General features: G+C 40.4%; 1 protein-coding gene across 1 annotated transcript in view; it reads left to right on the forward strand.

The window, feature by feature from the left end:
* Positions 1–15,724, forward strand: part of CCBE1 (collagen and calcium binding EGF domains 1) — a 539,668-nt gene that overhangs the window by 439,667 nt on the left and 84,277 nt on the right. The window contains exon 3 of the mRNA XM_089689467.1: positions 14,533–14,585. Within this exon, the coding sequence (XP_089545593.1) occupies positions 14,533–14,585 (53 nt within the window). The remainder of the gene's footprint in view (positions 1–14,532; positions 14,586–15,724) is intronic.

Consider the following 15,724-nt stretch of genomic DNA (forward strand, 5'->3'; position numbering starts at 1 on the left):
AACTCAAAAAGTTTTGGCTTTAGCTACACTTTAAAATAGAGGAAAAGCCTAACTATAACTATTCATAAAAATGTTTTCTCCACCCCTCCTCCTACCTATCCTGTCAAACCTGTTTAACCACTTCCCGACCGGCCATTGTATATAAACGGCCGGACGGTGGCAGTGCAGGGTCGGGTGGCCTTTTATAAACGGCCTCCCCGCACCCTGCGATCCGGTGCCCGCTGTGTCCTCCGGACACAGTGAAACACCGATCGTCGGACGGGACCTCTGTACGAGGTCCCGATCATGTGATCACTGATTGGCCAATCAGTGATCACATGCAAAGTAGTAAGCAAGATGTCACTTGTGACATCATTGCTTACTACGTGTGAAATCTGTGAATGATCACAGAGGTCACATGGTACAAGGCTATTCACAACAGCCTTGTACCATGTGACAAGCTGTGACCAATCACAGCTCACTCAGCACTTCTTAATGACTGCAAGAATGCAGACAGAGAGAAAGAGAAATGATTGCTTTTACATCCTATATGGGTGTAAAAGCAATCAGTGTAAGAAAAAAAAAAAATCTTCATCACCCCCCACAAGTAGTACAGTGTCACCATGGTGACACTGTACTGCTAGGGTGACAGTATGTAAAAACAAATAAAAAAATAAAAAATAGTAATATAAAAAATTAAAATAAATATGTAAAAAAAATGTTTAAAAATTATAATTTTTGGTTATCAACTAATTTGGATTTTTTTTTTACTAAAAAGATAACGGAATACATTTTGGCAAAGATTTATGATGAAATATTATTTATTTGCAAAATTTTATAAAAAAAACACTTTTTTTCAAACTTTTTGGACATTTTAATTGACATAGCAAAAAAAATAAAAATCCCAGCAGTGAATAAATACCACCAAAATAAAGCTTTATCTGTCTCAAAAAAATGATAAAAAATTCATTTGGGTACAGTGTTGCATGACCGCGCAATTGTCATTCAAAGTGTGATAGCGCTGAAAGCTGAAAATTGCCCTGGTCAGGAAGGGGGTAAAAGTGTCCGGTCTGGAAGTGGTTAAAAAGAAATGTGTACACCTTCCTATTTTTAATCTGCTACAGTCTGATTACGTGATATTGCAGTTCTGGATCTCCTGTGTCAGCAACTGGCTGCTGCAGGGGAGAAGAGGGAGCACTGACAACAGCTGGGCCGTCAGAGCCTATGGGTGACATTACAGCTCCTGGAGTTCTTAGCCTTTTTCAAGAACTTCCTTACATAATGATGCAGGATTATGGAACAGATGGAAAATAGGTAAATACACAAATCTTTTTTAATACAGGTTAGACAGGATAGGAGGGAGGAGGGAACATTTTATAGAATAATTTTAGTTAGAGCTTTCTTCTACATTAGGAGTCCAAATGTCTTCAGCATGCTATAATAACCAACTATAGCTTCTGATAATCTCTAGAAGTTTTTATATCATTTGAAATGGATGCTATGAAAGTCTTTTTTATGTAAAATAATTTATGTTTACCATCCCTTTAAGGATATTGCTTTTTACAGCCAGAATTGGATTTTCACCAAAACCGCTTTTCCCCAATTCTGTTAAGTTAAACTTACCTGCCCTTACTTTCATCTCCTCCACAGAAGGATAATTGATAAATTTTTGCTGTTTCATAAATGTTTTTTTATGGCAAACCTAAATTGGATGCACATTGTGATTCCCCATTGATAAATCTCCCAGTAATCGCGCTGGATTCCATTACTCTCCATTAAGCTGATGAATTCCTGCTCGTAGTTTTATAATTCTGACCCCCGTGAACAAAAATAGAATACCTGGAGTCCCAGCATGAGGTTTGAATCAAGGCAAGATTCTGATCGTTGGAAAGAATGTTCTGATTTTTTGTGTATTTATTTTTCGTTGAAAAGTCTTTGAAGGTCTCCATGCTTCCAGAAATGGTTTCTGAAATCACAGCGGCAAAACCCAATCTGCATGTTTTGTTCTAAGCCAGTCTTGTGTGTTTACTGGATGTGTACAAGGTCTCTGATCTTTTTTGCCATGAAATGCCAAGACACGCAAAGGGCACACCAATAACAAAGGTCAAAGCTGGGTCTGTGATTTAAGGGGACACGGCTACTCTGCCCATTTAAAAGCATTTTTTTTTGCACTCTGTAAAACTTTAAAGTGGTTGTAAACCTCAGACATGAAATATGAACAAAGAATATCCCTCTGTTCCTTTGCTATCAGCATGAATCAATTCTGGCAAGTTTTCCTGACACCAGAAAAAAGGTGACAGGGCAGAGTACAGTCTGTGATTGACAGCCTCAGCTCTGTTCCTGTGTGATTGGGGGGGGGGGGGTGTCCCTTCCTTCCTTCCTTCCTAACAGTGCTCAGAACTCCCCTCACTGAGCTCTGCAGTGTATAATTTCAGCTCTCCACCCCCTGTTTTCTGACAGCTCAGACAAGCTGTGTAAATTCATTTTAAACTAATGTAGAGAAGCTGCAGATAAACAGGTACACCTTATGTAGGAAGATTTGCTTCATCTCAGTGTATAACCTGAGGCCAGTTACTTTACTGGGTATATGTAAGTGCTAACAACCACATTAAAGTGTTACTAAGCCCAGGACCCTGCATTCACTATATCTGGTCTCCCACAGTACACAGAACATGGAAATGCAATTATTTTAGTAAATATAAACTGCTAAATACCTTTTCTCATCAGCAGTTAGAGCAGTCTTGTGATTTCTGTCAGTGTTCAGCAGAGCATTAGTTACAGCTTGTAGGAGGAGTTTTCTTTCTGCTCTAGGAGGATGCAGAACCCCTGAGCTCTATCTGGACAGTGCTGATTGTCCCTGTGCTGATCACATGTACTATCCCAAGGAAAAAAACTCTCCAGCAATACACACCAAAACTGAGCATGTGCAGCGTGTCTCCACACCATATGTCTTATCAAGAGATAAGAGGGGGACACTGGAAGAAGGGGAGGATCAGAGAAGTCAGGCTAAAACAGCCTTTTTACACAAGGTAGAGGATTAACCCCTTAGGTTCCACAGTGAGTATAACAAGCATGCTTTACTGCATATACAGACTGATTTTACTGATGTGGGTTTAGTAACACTTTAAGTTAGAACGCACTAGACAGGAGGACTATTGAAATGGGTAGCGAGTTTATATCAAAATATAAACTAAAACCTAATGATTTTCTGTGTTTTGCACTTTTGGGACTTATATAGGAAAGATATGTTTAAAATGCACACCAGCTCGCATGTTTAATAAATAGTATAGACTACACAAACTGGTCTATTTACAAAAAAAATGTACTCTACGAATGGTCTAATGCTCTCCGTTTAAAATATTTTAATATTATGAAATAACATATTGCACTTACACAGTCGAGCACTGCCACCAGTGCTAACCCATATACAGGTGTCAGACACAATCGACGGCATACATCTCTGCACTAAGATGACCACGGGATGATGTCATGCCTAAAGCTCCACCCCCCATCCCCCCGTTCAAGGCGGAGACTTCTTCAGTAGGATCAGGGGCGGACTGACAACTCATGGGGCCCCCGGGCAATAGGGGATCATGGGGCCCCTGTGTCCTTGCCCAAACTCAAAAAAGCCTATGAAAAAGGTACCAGGGGCATTTCATGGGGCCCCCTACTGACCCCGGGCCCTCGGGCAGTGCCCGAGTTTCCAAATGGTCAGTCCGCCCCTGAGTAGGATCATATTAGAAAAACATTTCTTGTTGCGGCTGTGCAAATGTTTGTCACATTTGTACCTTAATTTATTTGTACAAATATACCTTTTTTTTGTATGTTATTATGTAGTTGTTAGCAATCAAGTGCATGCCTGAATGTGATCTGGGAATGTGCTCAGGTAACCTATAAATACATCAGTGTTTACTCTGCAAAATGATAATGCCTCCTGACAGTCCGCAACCGTAGCAATTTATACGCACCCGTTCATGCATCTTCATTGCGCCATTGGAACTCTCACACTATTGCTGTAATAAAGTGGTAGTTCCAGGTATAGGGGAGCATGTGACCTCCCTTATGTGACAGTCCTTAGGCCTGAACAGCCAGCCACCAGCTCCAAACACCATCATGTGATGGGGGGAAGTACAGTGACATCATGTACGAGGATGAGTTCCAACACCGGAGGTGGTGAGTTAAGGTGGACTCCTGCTGTGAGGAAGTGGTTACGGAGTGCATATATTTATGATCATGGCTTTTATTTCAGTGGAATCACGGGGGGAACGCAGTTCCGGCACCTCCAGCACTGGATGTATGTAATGGCAAGGGGCGGTGGAGTGTGCGAGGGGCTCTACTGTTGCTGGGCAGGTTTATTGTTGCTGGTGAGGGGTCTATTGTTGAAGACTAGAAATTCTGGAGGACCCTCTGCACACTGGTATATACCCTTTCAAGCAAACTATGCAATAAATAGGGATATTTGGTTCACACATATTGCAATACATGCTTAAGCTGGCCAACTGCGTCAAAGTAATCCCTCTATGGCCAATCCTACTCTGCCCTGCCTACGCAAATGCTACTGTGGACACAATGCTAGCATAGGGGAAAAGACACAATGGGGAGAGCTACAAGGTTCAGGTCTGGCTACTGACCCAACAATACAACAAACAAGAGATCCCTGTGCTCAAATCCCAACAGCTAGTGCATGCATTTATCCATCAGGTGCTAAAGGGGTGTAACCACATATTAACACTAGAAATTCTGAAGGACCCTCTGCACACTGGTATATACCCTTTCAAGCAGACTATGCAATAAATAGGGATATTTGGTTCACACATATTGCAATACATGCTTAAGCTGGCCAACTGGGTCAAAGTAATCCCTCTTGTTTGTTCTATTGTTGAAGGCAGGATCTCTTGTTGCTGGGAGGTCTATTGTTGCTGACTCCAGGGAATCTATTTTTCTGCTTTTCTTGTTATCATTAACAAATTCCATACAAATTACTTAGCACCACAAAATGAAAACTGGTTTTGTATTGGAGTGCTGTACTGGGATGTGGGAAGGTGGTGAAACCACAGGATGGTACGTGGAGGTGGGAAGGAGGAGTACCTGCACCTATTCTCTGAGAAAAAAAGCCCTGGTTAGGATACAAAAGCCATTCCCAGCTTGGGTTCCTCCATAGATTGCTAGGAGTTCCTTGAGCTGTTATTGATTGACCTCCCATTTTATGGTGCCTGCATAGTTTCGGGCACAATGCTATTTGGCCAAAGCAGCAGCATGACTACAATTATCTTTTAACCTGTCTTTAAGTCTGTCAGTCTTACCATCACTGTAGGGTTGCATGCTTCCTGCTGACCATCAACGTAGAGTGTATTTTTCAACTGACCTCCAATAAATTGGTACCAGTATATCAGCAATGGTTTTCCGAGAATAACTATTGTTTGTATTGTTCCTCGAGACTTTATTATTTATTAATAATTATTGTGGGGTTTCTTTGAAGATTAAAAGGTTGAGAAAGGCTGGTATACAGCATCAGCAACCAGCACTTATGGGAGTGTCAGATGCCTTGTACTCTTCTGAGCACCATGGTTCCTTTCCCTAGGCCCTGCATGAATACTGTGTCCTAAAGTGACAATGGGCCAGAGAAAGGAATCACACAATGGAGAGGGGAACCAAGCATCCAATACACTTGGAAGTGTTGGATGCTGAAGGTTTTTGAGTCAGCAGAGTTCCTTAAAACAGCAGGTATTAGCAACTTAGAAGCCGGGAAGGAATAAAGAGTAACTTACAGTATGACTGCTGCTAGATTTACTGTAGTGACCTTCTTGCAGCCTTGTCTATACCTCTTGAAAAAAGGTAAATAAAGAATGTAAAAAAGAAAAAAGAGTGACCCTTTGCTTTGCTGGGAATCCTTAATTTTACAAACTTAGAAAAAAATATTGGCAGAGATACTTCAAAGTAAACGAGGAAACAGCTTACCTAGGCTTTGTACTTTTCACCAAATTGTATTTGTTCAGATTGTGGTCCTAAGCCATTTTGTAATCACAAATGAGTAGACTGGCACAACTGTGAAGATACTGCAAAGTGTGTACTTTATTGGAGCAACTGTAAAAGAACCACAGTAATGCTACGTGTTTTGGATTAAAGCCATGCGTACAAAACATGTTGCATTACCGTATTGCTTTTATAGTTGTACCACTACAGTATGGATTACAATATCTAAAGAGTGCCAGTCCATTCATTTGTATAAATTTCAAAATAAACCTGTTCCAAAATCTGGAACAAAATAAGAGTTGTGTAGACGATGGTGAACCACTCCACAGTTATCCGTATCTCCTCAGTGTGAAGCTGCATACCCCCTGCCCCTGCCAAAATGCAACATCTGGGCTCTAAGTAACTTCCCTGCGGACCTGAAAATTGCTGCAAGGGGGTGAAAGGGTGTGTATATAGGTATGTTAATAGAAAGTTGTCACCTTCATAGATGACAGGAAGGCAGCAAGTAGTGATGGAGATGTAGATCACTGCCAAAAAAGATATGACTGACACCTTATGCTGCCAGCTACCAGATGCATCCATATTGCATCCAGTATAACACAGGGTTACAGAATGAGGGCTAGAAGTGAAGAGACTTCATAATGTGAAGACTTTTGGCATCAACCCTACAAGGAACAAATCTAAAAGTGCAAAATCCATAAACAGGTCCGTTAAAAGTGTCTGCATAAATTCCCTGAGACTTGAAGTGCTTCAGTCCATGGGTGAATGAAGAGGTCCTTTTATGTACACATAGAGCTCCTGCATTGAAATCTACACTACGTGTCCTGGCACAACATGTGCCTCTTAAGCTTGGGCTCTCCATGTGCATGTCACCTGTACAGCAGACATTTATGTAGGAAGTGATTTGTGGGTGGTTCATGTTCCTCTATAAGACTTCCTGAGTTCAGAAGTAATAGAAATCAGATCTCTCAATGAGCCTTGGCTTTAGAGACGGTAGATCACCATCGGATACTTCCCTTTATATTGTCTTGATGGAACATTAGGTTTCCATTAACGTTATCATCATATTTGACACACTTAACTGCATGTATAAGTGATGCTCAATGACGAAATGTCTGCCTATATCCATTCGTAGTTTAACTCCTTTTACCCCAAAGGCTCTTTTTATTCTGATGTCTCTATGATTAAAGCCCAACTTTTTATGTTTTTCTTTTGGATAGAGCAGGGAAGGGTTACAGCCCATAAAAAAAACAAAAAACATCAGAAAAGAGACTGAGGATGTACATTTAATAGAGCCCACATGGCCTGAACCCAACCAAATTCATTCAAACATAATACATAAATTACATAAATTACAAAAGCTTTATTTTAATAAAGCTGCAAATCACATCACTATGAATTAGGTAAAAAGACAATCCTTCACCACTGATAAAAAGACAACATTGTCTTTGGACACATTCATATGTCTGACCATCACTCATGCCAAAATAAAAATAAAAAAGCAGGTAACTTTTGCTACCCCTCAGACATCCAGCTACCCCAGCATGTGCACATACAAACCAAAAATGTATTTTGGTCAGCAACACACAGACAACCAACCTGTTATTGGAAGTCTCTGTGCCTGTTCCTTTTAACTTTTGTTAGGTTAAGGGTTAGAGTCCCGCTCAGGTTTATTTTTTTTTTAGCTGAGTACGGAAGCATTAGGACATCCGGCAATGTTTTATTTCTGTCTGTCCCTTCCTGTCCCAATGACAATTCCACCCCTTGCCTTGGTATCATAGGGAGAGACCATGAAGGGACTTCTCCCCAATGGAGTCAGATAGAGAAAAAAACCTTACAGGAATTGTAATGCTTCTCCACTCTATCCAAAACTTTTAAAAAGTTAATTTATACAAGTCAGAGCCATTCTTATTCAGATCAGTGGCACTAATTCTTTATTTATTCAAGCGACTGACTTGGATTGTGTCTTAATGTTCCATTTGTGAGGCCTGTCCTGACCCCTGTGCTATCGCTGACCTTCTCTGTGATTGTTATTTGGCTTTGGCTGTCTGTTCCTCCCTGTTTCAACCTTGGCAGACGCATCATTTTTTACTTGGACTGTAGCCTTTCACTAGCAGTTTTTACCTTCAGAGATAATGTATTTGCATTTAAAAATTGTGCGCATAAACATGTACATGTTAGCAAAAGCAGCTGACCATTTTCACAGGCTAACCTTCTGGCATGGCCAATGCCACAAAAGCAATAAAGACAAAAGCAGCTGTCATTGCGGACCTCTTTCTGAAAATTCCAGTTCTCTGGCCATCACAGTTTTTATTTCTTCTAGGTTACAGACCCAGAACATACTGTACATGCAGCAAAAAGTCAGATATCATTATAACTATCCTCATTCTGGGTGGCCACTGCATTAAAGACTCCTGACCTCTGCCCTCTGTGCATTATCTACTTCTGACCCCTGGACACTGTGCATTACATACATATGGCCCCTGCTTTCTGTAAACTCTGTGTATTACACATGCTTGACACCTGCACTCTGGCATTATACACTCCTGACCCCTACACTACTTGTTGCCTACCTCTGGCCCCTGCACTGTGAATCACTCATCCCTGCCCCCTGAGCATTTTACATTGCTGGCCCCTGCACTGTGAATCACTCATCTCTGCCCCCTGAGCATTTTACATTGCTGATCCCTGTACTCTGCACATTATGTACTCTTAACCCCTGAACCTCGTGCTATACACATGCCTAATATCTGCAATCTGAGTGTCCTGCACCCCTGCCTCCTGTACTTTATGCATTGACCACTCATGACTCCTGCACTGTGTGTTATATATTCCTGACCCCTGTACTCTGTGTGATATATATTCCTGACCCTTGTACTCTGTGTGTTACACACTCCTGACCCCTGTACTCTGTGTGATATATATTCCTGACCCCTGTACTCTGTGTGATATATATTCCTGACCCTTGTACTCTGTGTGTTACACACTCCTGACCCCTGTACTCTGTGTGATATATATTCCTGACCCCTGTACTCTGTGTGATATATATTCCTGACCTCTGTACTCTGTGTGTTACACACTCCTGACCCCTGCACATTGTGCATAACCTACTCCTGACCCCTGCACTATATAAGCTATGTTGTACATTTCATACTCCCAAACCTTACACTCAGTGTTAATACTCATATCCCTTCCACACTATATGCTATATTTTACATGACATACTCTTGACCGAAGTGTTCATAGCCTAATTAGTTGCTAGTTAAATAGTCACCAGTTATTTGAATGAAAAATTTTTTTTTTAAGGTAGGCTCAGGCAAAGTGCTATATCTGCCTATATTTTGTGTTCAGAAAAGCATCTGTAATGGAAGCGTTTCATTTTCAAAATTGATTGTGCTGGTGTTTATACATGTCTGTAAGACTCTTACTTGTGGCCAGTAATGAAAACATATTTTGTGGGTACAAGGGCTGAGGCATTTGTGCCCTGTAAGCTCGGGTTTTATTTAAACATGCTCCTTTAAAGCCTTTCCTACAATTTGGCCACACCCACCATTAAGCATGGCATGCTATGCAAGCTGCCTGATCCCCCTCTTTAAGGTACCCATTGGTGCCCCAGACTTTTCACAACTCAAGCAAAACCTTGACTGCAACATTTGTATGCCATGGAGCCTTGAAACTTTGATACATGAAGCTGATTAGGTTTTTATTCTTCATATTTTATGATTTGGCTCTACGTGAAGATAGGTGTGGTAAGTCTATAGCCCCAATAAGCATTCCAAAAGATTGATCTAAGTATCTATGATCTCTATTTTGCTGACCTTTGAAAATAAATGTGTGAAAGATTTGCTGCTGTTGTTAAAGCAGGAATTTTTGATCCCTTGGAATAAATGCTCCCAGGGTTGTAAAAAGAACTCAAAGCTGTTCTTCTTTAATGTGCCTTTGTCACATTAAGCATGAAACATTTTGTCTGTAGCACAAGTGTTTCATTTAACCCGATGATAAAAGAATTGGATGGAACATCCTAATACCTCTCAGCCCCAGCTCTGCATTCCTGTACGGTCCGTGTTTTGCCTAGCCAGAAGTCTCACCGTCAGCTGTAGCTCCTCACCGATATGAAGTCTTGGTAACAGCTGGACTTTTTCACATTTTTTAATAAGGCTGAATTGGTTTATATAAAATATCTTACTCGACACAATTTTCAAACAACTTTCACAAAAATGTTATCAGTGTTATGAATTCAGGGGGTTGTGTTCAGGGTACATAGGAATTATTCTCTTGATAATGAGTTTTTTCCTGTTATTGGGGTTAGGAAACCTAAATTTGTGAAGCATACTATGCTATCTCATTGCAAAACAGACCTAAAGCCTAATGTATTTTTCCCGTTCCTATTCTCAGTTTATAGTCTAATCCAGGCTTTCTTAACTAGGGTTCCTCCAAAGGTTGCTAGCAGTTCTCTTGAGTAATGAACATCGTCTGGCTATATATCACCGACATCGCTGACATCAATTGGTCTTTTTTGGCAATTTGTAATGGAAAAGCATTCTTCCTATTGATCATTACTGTAAGAACCATTCTTCCTATTGACCACTACTGTTAGTATCATTCTTCCTATTCACCACCACTGGAGGGGCATTCTTCCAATTGACCACCTCTGTAAGGAACATTCTTCCCATTGACCACCGCTGTAAGGGACATTTTTCTAATTGACTACCACTGTAAGGGGCATTCTTCCCATGGACCACCACTGTAAGGATCACTCTTCCTATTGAACACCACTGTAAAGGGCATTTTTCCCATTGCCCACCAAGGTAAGGAGTGTTCTTGACCACCACAGTAAGGAGAATGTGTCCTATTGACCACTACTGTAAGGATTATTCTTCCTGTTGACCACCACTGGAGGGGCATTCTTCCAATTGACCACCACTGTAAGGAACATTCTTCCCACTGACCACCGCTTTAAGGGACATTTTTCTAATCGACTACCACTGTAAGGGGCATTCTTCCCATGGACCACCACTGTAAGGATCACTCTTCCTATTGAACACCACTGTAAAGGGCATTTTTCCCATTGCCCACCAAGGTAAGGAGTGTTCTTGACCACCACAGTAAGGGGAATGTGTCCTATTGACCACTACTGTAAGGATTATTCTTCCTGTTGACCACCACTGGAGGGGCATTCTTCCCATTGACCACCGCTGTAAGGGACATTCTTCTAATCAACTACCACTGTAAAGGGCATTCTTCCCATGGACCACCACTGTAAGGATCACTCTTCCTATTGAACACCACTGTAAGGGGCATTTTTCCCATTGCCCACCAAGGTAAGGTGTGTTCTTGGCCACCACAGTAGGAAGAATTTGTTCTATTGCCACTACTGTAAGGATTATTCTTCCTATTGAACACCACTGTAAGGGGCATTTTGCTCAATGCCCACCAAGGTAAGGAGTGTTCTTCCCATTGACCACCACAGTAAGGAGAATTCTTCCTATTGACCACTACTCTAAGGAACATTCTTCCCATTGACCACCACTGTGAGGTGAATTCTTCCCATGGATCACCAATGTATTGGAGCCCTTTTCTCATTCACTCCTCCAGTGACCACCAACATAAGGGGATCCTTCTCTTACTGGCAACCAATCTAGGAGCACCCTTTTCCACTGAAGTCATATGTAAGGGAGAATCTAAGTGACCACCAACGTAAGGTGACAATACAATGACCACTAATGTAAAGGGACTTTTTACTTACCACCAATGTAAAAAGGAACTTTTTCATTGACCATTATAGAAAGTGGACATTTTTCCACTGACCTCCAATGTGAGAGAACACTGCAGATTTCATTGCTTGCATTAATTTTTTTGTTGGTATTGTTATTATTATTACAATTATTATTACTATTATTCATTATTATTACTGAAAATATGTGTTCTATAAAGCAGGCTGAGTGTTTAATGCGCTCCATGTGCTATATTCCTTATTCATATATTGCAACTTACTATTTAGACGAAAGTACCATAAGATATAGCTATAGTAATTGATAGCAAGGGTTCCCAACAAAAAAGTTATTTCAAGAGTCCTTCTATGCTAAAAAAAGGTTTGTGAAAGGCTGGTTTTATTCAAATAGCTGAGCTTTGCTATACTGACCTATCTTTTCCAAATGGAGCTGCAGAAGCAAGATATGTGGTTTCTATCAATGGGTGGTGAGATTTGTGGTTAGGAAGAGCCACCGATTGGCTGAATCTGGCTTAACATAACTATTAAAGTGCACACCAAAAATGCAGTTATGCATCTATTAAAAATGCAATTTATTTGTAAATGCAAGCCATCAATATACTTACATTTAACTTGTTTAAAGGCTTTTGCCCTGTACAGTAAAAATCAACCTGGGAGAGGGTGAAGTAACTCTAGCAGCCAGGTGTGTTGAAGTATATGTGTGCTGACAACATACTGTACATGATAATAAGAGGAGAGAGCAGGGAGATGATGTCTTCAGTCTATTGCTGCTCCTTGATTGTCCAATCACAGCTTGATGGCTTTACTAGAGTTAATCAAACAGTTGAGCATTTTCTGCTTACCTGTAGTAGAGAAAAGTCAGCAAGCTGGCCGTACTGTCTGTCAGGGCTGTGTAAATCTTAGGACCAGATGGACTCAGGACTAGATACAAGTCTTTTTACAGGTAAAATACATCTCATATATGTATTAAATATTTCATTTTAGCTACTTGCCTAGAATTCAGCTTTAAACAGTGGCTGTGTTTGAGTGTCTGTAGCTGAAATGAGCCTGGTGCAACTGGTATGCAAGACATCCTCTAGTTTTGCACCTACCTTTACTACTCATTATCATTGCCTTGTACCATTATCCTACAGACCAAGAAAATCCTATGCAGCTATTTATAATCTGCATAGGTCTGAACCTGAGTTGCCCCCCGATTATAGCATTTTATCCTGAAGATTGGCTAATCACTGGGCACTGTATTTTGGGAATCTGTGCTGAATGTCACATGTGCCCTATACCGGGAAGTAGCATTTTTTCTTAGGCTTTTTTAAAACAGATGCCACTTTTTAAAAAAAATTATTATTTGTTGTTTACTTTTATAAAGTTTGCTTATAGATTCTGCAAATTGTGAATTTTATCTACTTCATAAAATATCACACTTACAATTTTTTTTCCATCTTTCCTATACTCGTGGATAGAACAAGAGAAATCTAGGAGATTCCTCTGTCCATTCTATTGTTCGGCTGGCAATCTTCCCACTGATCCCTTTGAAAAAAGACAATTGAAAACCTGTTAGAGTCTGCAAAAGACTTAAGACTGGGGCGGAGGTTCACCTTCCAGCAGGACAACGCCCCGAAACATCCAGCCAGAGCTACAATGGAATGGTTTAAATCAAAGCATATTCATGTGTTAGAATGGCCCAGTCAAAGTCCAGATCTAAATCCATTTGAGAATCTGTGGCAAGACTTGGAACAGATTCTCTCCATCCAATCTGAAAGAGCTTGAACTATTTTGCAAAGAAGACCTAACCAGCAACCTCAGTGACAGAAAGCCTAACTAGCAAACTAACTACTATATAAACAGTACAACAAAGGGGAACACAGATCAACAGGGTAAACTGGAGATGCAGGGAACAGATGGGACGGGGGAACCAGGACTGGGATCAGGAATAAGAAGCAACAGGGTACATGAAGCAGGTCAGAGGCAAGATCAAAATCAGGCTATCAGGCAAAACATTGAAGTGAAAGGTAATAATAGAGGAGGGATTAAATACCTTCCCAGCAGCCATCATTAGGTGGAGACTGATTACTGGGATCTGCTGGCTGCTGGGAGACACCCAATGGTGGAAACTGAAACTACAACCTTCCACTCTTGGAAGCACAGTGCCACTAGCAGATGATCCATGTGCCGACAGAGTAATAGGTGTAGGCTAGAAATAATTAAAACATAATATGGAAAGAAATATAAGATTTTAGATTTTTATTATAGATACGCTTTAAGCTCTGTGAATTTAAAATTCTGTGATCTATTTATAGCTGTCCATCTCAGCATTGTCTATCCATGCAGCCCTTAATATTTATCATATTTATCTCTAATTGCAAACAACTTTTGTTGAAGAAGCCTGTTGGAAAATTTCTGGTTAGTCAGCGGCTGCATTCATTCAGATGGCAGCTGTCAGACTACAATAGACCAGCAGGTGGATTTATCCATTCGTACCATGGATGGAGGAATCTGTTAGATGTAGGTTGAACAAAAGAAATCTAACAGTGTGGCTGACTTCATGTGATGGAATCTAAATCAATGTGAGGAATCTAAATCAAAATTTCCTGGGTGTATTGTGTACATAGATTTGAGGTTTTGCATTGCAAAAGCATTCTTAATAATCATTCAACTTTATTACTTTTAATGAAATACAAATGTTTTCAGAGATTTTTTTTTTCTTGTTTACTGCAGTGTATGCTTTTCTGTGGCTTGTTTTGTTGAACCGTGAATAATGTAAATAATTTGCTCTGTTATGCATCATATCATGTTATGTCAATGTTATAAGTACTTTTCTATTATACTTATGTATTTATTTTTTCTTTCAGAAAGAGATGCTGCAAAGGATATAAATTTGTCCTTGGACAATGCATTCCAGAAGGTAAACACTTATGGAAATACCATGTTTTTTTCGTATTTTTTTGATGACTCCGTTTAAAGGCTATAACTCCGCAAACTAAACAGTTCAGTTCAGTTCAGGGTGAAGATTGCTGGCTTGACTCCTCGTCATAGGCCTTATAAAGTCAAACATTTTCTGTGATTTGAAAAAATAAGTGCCATGCTGAGACCTCCACACTATGACTAAGGAGAAAGTTTGTAGATTAGCCATTCTAAACCAGGGTTCCGTGGAACCCTAAGGGTTCCTCAAGAGGTTGCCAGGGGTTTCTTGAGCTGTGCTAACTGACTTCCCTTTTTATGGTACCTACATATTTGCCAGTCCAACACCACTAGGAAGAGCTAGTTTCATGACATATATGACAAGTATAGTTGTATGGGTCTGGGTCAGTACATTTCTTGTATATTGGATTTTTCTGCTATCCTGTGCCTATATATAATAAAGATACCTCAAGGATATCACACTATGTGGCCCTCTCTGTTTATTTGAGTTCTGGTGGGAACCAGCCAGATCCACAGAATAGCTGCATCTATCCGGGTACCAGGCAGTGAAGGATATGCTGACCAGATCTGACCAGACCAGGTTGATGACACAGGAGGTCCAGTGATATCATACACAAATGCGCATTAAGATTGCGTATCTGATGAGTGCACAATCTTTATATTTTTTCTCACCTGGCGGTTCCAAATATTGGACGTCTGAGGATCATCCTGGATCTTAAGAGCACTCCTCCATTGGACTGTTTCACTTCCCTCACTTCATAGCCACCATTCAGTGGCCTTATTAACACACAGTCACTGTTTATTATCACTGTTCATTATCTGTGTTTGATTTTGAATTTATTACTATCTGCTAGGTTGTATAGCGCTGCACCTCCCCCCTTTTTCTATACATTTATGTCTCTGAAGGTTTGATACGGTGCCTTTTTTGGTGTACAGCTGCTGTTTATCATTATATTCATTCAAACACTCACTTATCTTGCTTTTCTTGATTATTTACCACCACCTATTTTTAGTTGAGCTGCTTGTTTTGCCAGTTTAATAATGGCTGACATATTTGAGATGAGGTCTATGAGACCAAAAATATCTGATGACGTTTTCACTATAGAACAAGAATCTGATGAC

The sequence above is a fragment of the Staurois parvus genome, unplaced genomic scaffold, assembly GCF_062004578.1.
Source record: "Staurois parvus isolate SC_StPar_1 unplaced genomic scaffold, SC_StPar_1.0 ptg000475l, whole genome shotgun sequence".
Lineage (NCBI taxonomy): Eukaryota > Metazoa > Chordata > Amphibia > Anura > Ranidae > Staurois > Staurois parvus.